The sequence below is a fragment of the Meleagris gallopavo genome, chromosome Z (assembly GCF_000146605.3).
Source record: "Meleagris gallopavo isolate NT-WF06-2002-E0010 breed Aviagen turkey brand Nicholas breeding stock chromosome Z, Turkey_5.1, whole genome shotgun sequence".
Taxonomy (NCBI): Eukaryota; Metazoa; Chordata; class Aves; order Galliformes; family Phasianidae; genus Meleagris; species Meleagris gallopavo.
Window position 1 is genome coordinate 758,801 of NC_015041.2, and position 10,777 is coordinate 769,577.

At 40.6% G+C, this 10,777-nt stretch overlaps 1 protein-coding gene and 1 long non-coding RNA gene across 2 annotated transcripts in view; one reads left to right on the plus strand and one right to left on the minus strand.

Moving 5' to 3' along the window:
* The window catches only part of LOC104914738, a 3,955-nt gene extending 1,764 nt beyond the window's left edge, over nt 1-2,191 (plus strand). Inside the window, exon 2 of the long non-coding RNA XR_004162151.1 lies at nt 1,589-2,191. This is a non-coding gene — a long non-coding RNA (uncharacterized LOC104914738). The remainder of the gene's footprint in view (nt 1-1,588) is intronic.
* Nucleotides 2,192-5,279: 3,088 nt separating this feature from the next.
* ALPK2 (alpha kinase 2) overlaps nt 5,280-10,777 on the minus strand; it is a 34,948-nt gene continuing 29,450 nt past the window's right edge. The window contains exon 10 of the mRNA XM_010725131.3: nt 5,280-6,889. Within this exon, the coding sequence (XP_010723433.1) occupies nt 6,655-6,889 (235 nt within the window). The 3' untranslated portion in view covers nt 5,280-6,654. The remainder of the gene's footprint in view (nt 6,890-10,777) is intronic.

The following is a 10,777-nucleotide window of genomic DNA, read 5'->3' on the forward strand; positions in this document are numbered from 1 at the left end:
AAAACCACAACAAAAAGTTGCATCCAAAGGTTAGGATTGCAGAAAAAATACTTGTTACACTGTGCAGGGTGTGCTGGTGGTTCAGGTGTGTTCAACCCATGTGGGCAGCAGGACAGTTTGTGCATCTCTCCTCTGCTGACACTTCAGCTTTTGAGGGTTGCTGTTTCTGTGGCAGCCCTCAATCTGTACCTCATCAGGAGAGCAGCTTCTTGTGCTGAACCTTTTCCTTCAGAGCCTTGTCCTCCCCCCAGCCACCTCCAGTGTTTCAGTGGACTTGGTGGTAGCTGCCCATACACAATCTCTTCTTTTGAGACACACAGACCTGCACTTCTCATCAGCTTCAGCATGCCCTGATTCACATTAGGGAATTCCTTTCCTCCTTCTTCCAGAAGCTGATATTTAGATCAGTGACCACTTGCTCTGAACAAGGGCAGAAATGTGATTTTCCTTCATAGCTATACTGCATTTAGACAACATGACTTTGTCAAATATTTAGATTTTAAAAAGGAGTCAGAGATAGAAGTGTGTACCTCTCCCTTTTGTTTCTCAGCTGGAAGGTGTGATGGTAGTGCTGGGAATAAAGCAGAGGTGCTAAGGATGTTACTGTGTGAGAATGACACAGCACCAGGGGAGTGAGTTACCACAGATGTTGATGAACATTCATACCCAGCTTGCATGTTCACAAAGCTACTTTCGATCTGCATAGGTCACTGTTTCTTCCAGTTAGTACCCAAAATGTTCCTGCAGAGACATCGCACTAGAGGACACCCTTTATAGACTGAGGAGAAAGTGGAGTTGCAGAGAAGAGCAAGGTACAAGGGTACCTGGGCTCTATTTTCTAATCTGCTTCCTTTCCCGGGCTCTTCTTTCTCTATTTCCTCTTCGGATTATTTGCATGTTCAGAATCCTTGCAGTATTCAGATGTGCTGATGACACACAGCTGAACTGGTATAGCAAATCACTGTGCATAAGGTGATACTCAGTAAGCATTTTGTGCTCTTAGACCAGTGCCCATGAATAGGCGTGATATACAGAAATGTTACCTGATTTGCAGATTAAATGTGGAAAAGCACTCTGTGCTGTCAAACAAACAAAGAAACTGTTCTGGAAGAAGAAACAGTAGTTGTGTACCTCAGTTACTTTGCTTACTTCACTGTTGGATATGAATGAGGAGGAGGAGCAAAGACCACCTTGTTGCCTTCTAAGCAAGCTGGCTTTACGGTGCTGGCAAAGACATGCATATGGGAAACATGTTGACTTTATGATCTAACAAAGCTCTATAAAAGTAAAGCACTTACTCTGAGTTGACTCCATCAGTAAGAAAGGCACCAGTCCCCGTGGAGGATGACTCATCCCTCTCTCCAAAATCCCTTAAGACCAGACGGATGACTTCCTCAAGGCGCCTATCCATTTCCTTTGTCTATAAGTGCACACTTAAAGCTACCTATCTTTTAGATACTTATCTTTTAGATTACTGCAGCTACTTGACACAAACACACTGAGTCCTATTTCTCACACCCTTGGTGAGAACACTGAGGTACTACACATTAAGTATCACACACACATGGTCTTTTTCTGTGTTTTGCAGATCTCCAAAGTCTCCATGCTGTGTGCCTGTTACTTCTACTACCACGGGCTAACAATCTGCTGCCAGAGCTGTGGAGTGTGACAATGGTGTTTGTGTCCAGTCTATCAAACGCCATTATCACACTAAATAGCTACTGGTAGATGAGACTTCAAGTCAGAGAAGTACACGAATTATAGCAATACATTTATCTGCTGTACTGAGGAATAAATAAGCTTTTTTCATTTCAGGAAGACTCCTTTTATAAGTGGACCCACAGTTGTATGTGGGAAAAGCACACCCTGCCATGTGCCTTTCCAGATCCCTACTGCAGAACACACAAGAGTCACCTAAAGGAATCACACTACCAGTGTTAGGCATGTTGATTTTATGTTGGAGTCAATGCAGCTGTGATTACCTCTGGAAAACAAGGTTGGCCTGAGATTTTCCTGTTGGATTGACCGTAGCTCTAGAGCACTGAAGCCAATTACCTGATGAAGTCAAAGCCTGGATCTTATTTTTGCACCAAAGTAAAACACATATGTTTCAAACAATAATTGGCTGAGATGATTGTGATTTTCAAACAAAACACCTTTCGAAATTCTGATAAAAAGCTTTTACATCTAACTGGGAATATAATTTATTCAGGTTTCAAATGCTTTCAGCTCTGTTCCTTTTCATTTTACAGTGCTATATATGATCTTTGCAAAGGAAAGATAAGGGCTGGGCTGCCATGTAGGGTAAGGTTGGATCCTATCTCTTCTCTGAAAGGAGCAGGTGAAGAACAGAATGCAGAGGGCCATACTCAAAATATCCAGCACAAACACAGAAGAACAGGGCATTTGCTAGACCACTGACCATTAATACTAACAAGGCACGTTGTTCTGTCACTGCTACAAAACAGCCTCACTCATCCATCAACACAACTAGAATACAGCAGCAACAGAAAGACTCCCAGAACCAGTATTGTGCTGCCGAAGACTCACTAGGTCACAGTAATTTCACACCCATAGAATTTATGGCTTATTATCATAATGAAATTAGCAGAGCTGGCTTATTTTTAAAAAAGGTCTTTGCAGGCAATTTCCTGCTATCTGAAGCAATATTTGTGCATGTGAGCTTGGGGTTGGGGGGGTGCAAAAGAGCAGAAACTCCTCCTCTTTTCTCTGGCTCTGACAAAGGAAAGTGAAAGTGACCTTGTCTGCACAACTGTCTAGGTAATGTTTTCATAGCAGCACCTTGTCTTCTCAACTTTTGACTGAGAGAGAAATGAAGAAAATCCCTTCCCCCCCTCATTGTGCCTGCAGAGTCCAGGGAGCTTGTGCCAGCCTCGCTTGCCCTTCTCCTTACTGGTATTGCAATTTTTCTCATTTGAAGAACATCTTATGTTCTTTCTCTCCTCCCACTCAGTGAACCTCATCTGTTACTTGCCTAAGAACAGCATCCAGAAAGAGCAGCAGATTAAGTCTGTCATTTTGGACTAGCTCTACAATTGGCAGTAACACCACAGCTTAATGCAAAATATCAGTCACCACTGGTAGTTCACTGGTGGAATGTGCAGGCTCCCAAGGTTCTACTTGTAATATTATTTAAAAAATCCATTTTAAAGTGTTCAAACACTGACGTGTGCAAACAGTTCCAAACCTTCACCTAGTACTCTATAGTAGTATAGATTAACCGTCTCTCCCTGTTGTAGCTACTGTGCTCTTGAAACCCCAAATAAAAACCTATTTATTGAGCTTTTTATTATAGAGCAACATGACTTTTACAGCACCCACACGAGTGTTGGGTATACTGAACTTTCTCTAAGGGCAAAAAAATTAAGACATAATGTAGATGTATTCCTACAGTTCACTGTTGGATGATGTGAGATTGAACTGCGGGAGTTATTCGGAAAAGCTCCCCTGCTACAAATTGTATGCAATTTTCTATTACTACATGGTTTATGAGGGATGGAGTGGGAAACATACTGTCTTTTCTAATGCTGTCTTCCTTTCAGAATCTGCATCAAGTGGGTAAGTATTCAAGGCACAACATGAAATGAAACAGCTGCCTTCCAAAATTGCTTCCCCTGGAGAGCTGGGGTCAAGCAATTTGTGAAGCTGATGTGTGTGCTAAGGCTGAGATTACGTATCAAAGAGCTGCAGTGATACAGTCATCCGAGAAATTACTAGACACAAATCCTGCAGTTGAAACTTGCTGCCTTTGAACACTTCTGACCATTGGGAAAGAATTTTCAGAAGTCTCAAGGTTCAATTTCAAAAGGAACTGGGGCAGCCAATTTCCACTGGTGATAAGGTGTATCACCCACCTGTAGCCAAAAGATAACTGACATCTAGTATTTTGCAGACATGGATTTACACTCTGAAATCCATTTGGTGTTATTGAAAATGTTTCCTTTGGAGCCTGGATATTTTTAATCTGCTTAAAATTGGGAAAGATCAGGTTAGATTATCAGTTTATCTATAGCAACACATATCACAGAATCACAGAATGGCACGGGTTGGAAGAGACCTCAAGGATCACGAATCTCCAGCTCCCTGCCACATGCAGGGCCATCAACCTCCACATTTCATACCAGCCCAGGCTGCCCAGGGCCCCATCCAACCTGGCCTTGAACACCTCCAGGGACTTATCTCTAAAACCTCAATGTCTACATGATATTCATGCAGTTAATTATTTTTTAAGAAGAGATGTTTAGTAGAAGCTTTGTTGACTTTCCATTCTTGCATGTTTCATCCATGTTTGTCTGATTTCATGGTCCAGATCTTTGTATAAAGTTGAGATTAGATTCTCAGCTTTCATTCTTTCTCAAACAATTTTCTCAGATGCTCTGTGATATATTTGTATGTTCTGTAACATCAGAAGTAAGGTGGGAAGAGTGCCTAATTATCAGTCTACAAAGGACAGCAATTATTAACAGCCTTTTTTTTCCCCCACAGATCTGACATGGAAATATAGAGACAGGCAGACAGCTAGTGTATCAAGCACCATTTCCCACCTATTTCTGATATGCACATTGGAGTTTGCTTATTGTTGTTGTTAGACCCAGAAATGTCAGTAAGGAATTGTTGAGAGGAACCGGCATGAAGGAGATACTCCTGGCACAGACTTCCTACTTGCCAGACAAACAAGACAGCCTGTAGGTCAGAGCAGACAGCTAAGCAAGCGTGAAACAGGATGGGCCAACAAGAAAACAGCAGTGTGAGCCAGCAATGTGCCCTGGTGGCAAAGAAAGCCAGTGGTACCCTGGTGTGCATTAAAAAGAACGTGTCCAGAAGGTCAAGAGGCAATCTTCCCCCTCTACTCTGCTCTAGTGAGTCCACATCCAGAATACTGTGTCTGGATTCCCTGGTTCAAAAGACAGGGATCTCCTAGGAGGAGTCCATGCAGAGTGGCGGGGAGCATCTCCCTTATGACGAAAGGCTGAGAGACCTGAGACTGTTCAGCCTGGAGAAGAGATGGCTGAGAGGGGATCACTCGAACAGGCTGCCCAGAGAGGGATGATGTTATCTGGATGTCCCTTCCAACCCCCAGAATTCTGTGATTCTGAGAAACAGAAAGAAAAAGAAAAGGCAAAGACTCAATTCTCTACTTCCCCTAGATATGCCTCAGAGCTGTGAGACCTGTGAGAATCACCGTAGAACAAGGTTATAAATTTCAGTTGGCTTTAACCAAGGGTAATTGTTATCTACTTTCTGCAGCTATTAATGTCTTTATATTTCAATGTAATTGCATGTGTAACTGCACTGAAGGGCAATAACTCAAGTCGACAACAACTCTAGATGTTTACATCTCCACTGCAGTCAGAGAACTTGATCCCAATGTCGATTGATCCCAAACAGTTTGTTTCCTACTTGACACCCGCTGCTCATCAATACAAAGTAGAACACAGTCCAGAATTTCTTCTTCTCAGCAGTGACCTTCCTTGCACTCCAAACTTTCATTCAGGTGTTGGGTTCCTTGCACCACCTGTTATTTAGTAGGGATAAGAAGCCTGCCATATTTTTGATGTTTCTATTCCAGGTGCTAGGCACCATAGGTTGGGTTTTCTAACTGGCAACATTCAGGAAATATGCTGCAGTTTCTGACAAGCATAGTTCCCTCCTTTGGCAGCAAATCTGCCAAATCTGGAGGCACACTACCTTTTGCTGGTACGCTGGATAAATGGTATAACAATAAATCAAAACTCTTCAGCAGTCACGTACTGTCCCAACATACCTCCCATGTTACTTTAAAAACAACTCCACACTACTCAGAAAAGCCACTTGACTTACTTATTCTTTATATTGCAAGATATTGAAATATCCTCCATCTCCAATGGCTTATTTCACATCCTAGCTGTTTGGCAACATGCAGACTCTGAGCCTCTATCTTACAATAGGATTGGTACACGTGCAAAAGTACTGTGCCACAGGGATAACTGTAGAGTCAAGGAAGCTTTCTTGGGAAGCATGGAATGCTATGGAGAATCACACACGATACCGAATTTTAAGCTGATGACATCACATTGTGAGAACATTAAAGATCCTAGCAATCTTCTTGTGGAGAAGACACAGATGTCCAATCATGAATAGTTTTTTCTTGTATTGAAAGACATGTAAGTGGGAAAAAACATTGTTATGAAAATAGTAAGATAGTTGTAGTACAACATGCAGAGATCTGGGAGAGAAAATAACTTTTAGAAAACAGTCTGAACAATACTGTGCAAAATTTCTACTAAGTGGCATCTTAAACATTTTGCTGTTTACATTGCAGCTGAACCACAGGTTCACATGCACACACAAACAGAAGGGAAGATGTTCTCCGGAGACTCATTCAATGGCCAAGACTCAAAATATACAGATACCAGTGCATAGAAAAGTTGTAAAATAATCCAGGCAGGTGGCTGAGTTTATCTTCAAAATCTTGCTCTTGTGTTAAATCTCCGGTTTCTACATCACAGAATCATCTCCTTCCTTTGTTGCTGCCATCAGCATTAGGATGACTTCATAACAATATCCCCAAATGTTATTCTCTTGTAAGAACATTGGTGCCTACCACTATTACGTATCCCCAAGAGGAGTTTTCACATGATGGGACAGTGCTACTCAGTGCTCTGAAGCTGTGAAGTCTCTAGGTTCTCTTGCTTTCTTGCACACTGTTTTCTTAATAGTTGGTGAGTTTGGTAGAGTTTTGCTTTTCATGGGAGTTGGTTTCCTCTGTTTTTGATGAGTGAATCGGAGAGATTTCAGACCCAGCATCTCACAGTACTTATTGCACTGGTGGAGGGCTCTGAACTGCTCAATGAAGGAAATTGAGCAGTTGCCTTTAAAGCCTTTGTATCTGTAGCAACAAAGAAAAAAACGAAATCAAATTGGATTTCAAGACCCATTTTCAGAGGGGAGACTGAGTATGATTGTTGACAAATAAGCAACTTGAACATACTAAGCAGTCTCTTGCACTCATACCACTTTGAGAGGCACTAACAGATATTCAAACAGAGTCAATAAGATGTGAAGAAAACTTGATAAGGAGCAGTGCCAGAAGAGGGAAAAAGGCTGAAAAGATTCAGGTCTGCAGCTTGTGTTCTGACTATTCTTCATCATTTTATTTGTTGGCAAAATAATTATCTGCTGGCTAACTTTTTCTCAGAAACATACAAATGAAATCCATTCTACATCATTCTCTATAATCAGTGGTTTTGACTGTCATGATGAGACAAGATTGCACAAGAAGGTGTTAACTGAACCAAAGGCTGTTTTCATCCAAACTCAAACATAACTTCTCTGCCATGCTTTTCCCTCAGCCAGGCTTGACTACAAGACCTCAATGAGCCAAGACTCACAGGGAAGAAGGATGTTAGAGCATTACTTGAGTCAGCAGCCTTGTCCAGCCTTCACAGTTCTCAAGCCACGATCTCCCATTGCTATCCCTCCCTTCTTTTGCAGGCTAGGAAACCCAGAAGACAGAGCCCATACATCCCTATTCTCCTTACCCTGCCACTGCTTGCTGTCCCTCATTTCTGATACTTGCTGTTTAAGCTGCATCAGATTTTCAAAGCATGAAGCAGCTTTTTAAAAGCTACACCTACACTTTAAAGGAGTAACTTTTGTCAGACCCTAGATAACACTTCTTGTTCATTTTGGAAGCTGATAGTCATCATCAAGCCCAGCTTGGCTCTGCAGCCTCCAAACAGCTCCTGCTCTTATAGCAGACTACAGAAAAACTAGACAGGTGAAACCAAGGGTTTGCATCTGAGATTTCCCAGCTGTTTGCTGTTTGTCAGTCACTGTTTCCACACATCCCTCCTTGTGCTTCCAGACTGCATCATTTGTTCTGCACAGGCACAATGACTGCAGCCCTGTAATAATTTGGCAGGATTTGTAAGCTTAATTCAAGCTGTTCATGCTGTTATAACCTGTGGTACATGTAATAGGGAGAAGGTCTGCGCTAGCGAATGGCTTCTAAATTCCACAGGCTGTACTGCTCTCATGTTTTCTGTTCAAGAACAGCAACCTATTGACTATACCAAGCCCTGAAAAAAATTAATCTGCAGTTTTGTACAACTTGTCCTTGTAATTCACTGACTAGGTGCCTGACGAATGAAATGAGAATTCCATCTTCCAAATCTAGTTAAAGGTAAATCCTCCATAATACTGAAGGGTGAGTGTTGAATTTATTCTCAGGCTTAAACTCCCCAGTCACTGCCATGTTGAATCAAGCCAAACCAATTTTCAGATCCACATCTGGAAAACAGCGCTGAAAACAGAACACAAGTTACTGTGTTCCTGATTCCTTCATTTTTGTGTTTACTATCCTTGGATAAGTACATGAGCACTTGTGCACAGCTGCTAACCCAGCTCACTGCTTGCATTTAAAGGCTAGTCACTGTGTTGTACTCTTTTTGTTTACATTTGCCAAAGAACATACCAAATATTTTACTTAAAGGATAGATTTCCTGACTCTGGTGCACCCCAGTGGCTGCATTAAAAATACTTTCCATGCCTTTCTGCTTTCAGGTACGCTTTGCCTCCTATTGACAGAAGCTGTACTGCAGCTAATTCACTGCATTAGATAAACTGTACTTCCAGTTGTTTTGCTTCCCACTTATGGTTAAAACAACCAGGAAAGGATAAAAGAATTATTTTGAAGGATGTTAAATGTTGAAAACATCAGTTTCTCCACAGTCTCACATGAAAGATGGAAAAGAAAAAGACACGATACGTAAATGCTCATTTAGAAATCAGATTTGAAAGAAGAACTTGGACTTCCAAAAAAAAAAGATAATAATAATAATAAATTAATGAGTAATGCTGAGCATAGGTATGAAATTTTAGTATATGCTGTTTATTATGTTTGGTTCACAAGAAAAACTGGGGGAAAAATAATGATAATGAATTATTGATGATTGCTTCCACATTGGCTTCTGCAAAGTCATCAGTACCAGTTTGTACCACGACATTATTATGTCATCTTGATTCTCATACAAGCATGAGGGCAGGAAAGGGGATGATTTTTTTTTTCTGGTTTCTTTTTTTCCCCAGATCACAAGCTCAATGTTGGAGCGAAATCAGTCTTGTGTTTAGTCTCCTTTGCAAGCAGAATCAATATGGATATTTTTACATTCACTAAGGATCACAGAAGCATTTCCTGAGAATATTTCTGTTTTGCATGGATGTAATCGGTACAGGCTTAGAGAACTGGAGACAGAGGGCCTGTCATCAGTGAGTTCCTTACCTCTGCAAAGAATGGTTGAGGGAACTACGGGAATTTGCAGAGGCAATAACAACTAACATTAGCTTTGTGTCTTCTCTAGCAATACAGTTAAAAGTATAACTGGATAATACATTAAATTCTATTCCAGAGAATTATGTAATAATTGAATCATAGAATGATTTGGTTAGGAAGGACCTCAGATCATCCAGTTCCAACTCCCAGGCATCGGATAATGATGTCATCCAATAATTAAGTACGTTCTCCCCAACATGCACCATATATGATCTCCATGGGCATGGATGCACACTACCAAAGGCAGCAGTAACTTGTAATTATGCATTCTCTGTACTTGTTTGTTTTCCACACCCAAGCTTGCTTAATTATAACATCAAATGGCAAGTTATTATTGCAAAGCTGTCCTTTCTGGGAAAGAAGTATTAAAGAAAAATACAGGATCTGACATTATTTATTGTCTAGCAATATCTTTAGCTAAATGTCAAACAAACTGATAATCAAAATTTTTAAGATATCATTAATTAAGGGAATACATACTCCCTTATGCATGTCCAAGGTGATCCTTTTGGCAGCTTGCATTGTATACTTATTTTCTCACTTCATCTTCCTCTTCCTTAGTTCAATATGCGTTTTTATAGGAGTAATTGCTCATACTGAGCCAGATGACATCAATGAAGGCCTTTCCATAAATTTTCTGATTCCAGAAAACACTGTTGCCCAAATAAAATTTTTATGATCTTTGTTTTACAACAGGATGATGCAACTTCATTTCATCTGCTATTTCAAATGATTTCATCTTGGATCTACAGCTAAAAGAGCGAAACAATCCTTTTGAAAGGATTTTCCCAGCATATACTGTAGTCAATTTTTAAATAATTTAAACGATGTTGTGAGGGGTTTTTACTGCACCATTCCTTCTATCAATTTCTCAAGGGAAAATATGAATTTAAAAGCACTTGTCACTGGCAGTTACCCAGAAAGCTGCATAAAGTTGAATTGTGGCAATACACACAGCAGAGCCAATTGGCATTGCATGGGGAAGAATAATATATTATCATTAGGAAGAGCGTTCTTACAGAAAATGATACTGGAAGAAGTATAATTTTCTAATGAAAAATTTTGCAGCCACTATGAATAAAGGCTTGAATCAATACATATTTCATAATGAATTCAAAATGATAACACAAAGAAAATCAGTAGGTGATACATTAAATCTCTGGATGTCACTGCATCATGGAAAAAAACAACATAGCATATTTCAAGTGAAAGGCCTCTGAATAAGAAAAATAGCAACCAGGGTGTTTTCCTATATTCTTTATCTCAGTTTCACCCAAGAGGGAGATCTGGGGAACAGGCAAAATTTGGGAGGCAGGCAAACTTGGGGAATAGTCTTGGTTTTCTTGTTGTGACTTAAAAATGGGAAAGACAGTGGTGACAGTTCTCTCCCCCCAGTGATAAATGTTGCTGTGCTCTGTACTGGGACAGGCAGCTCCTGGCCTG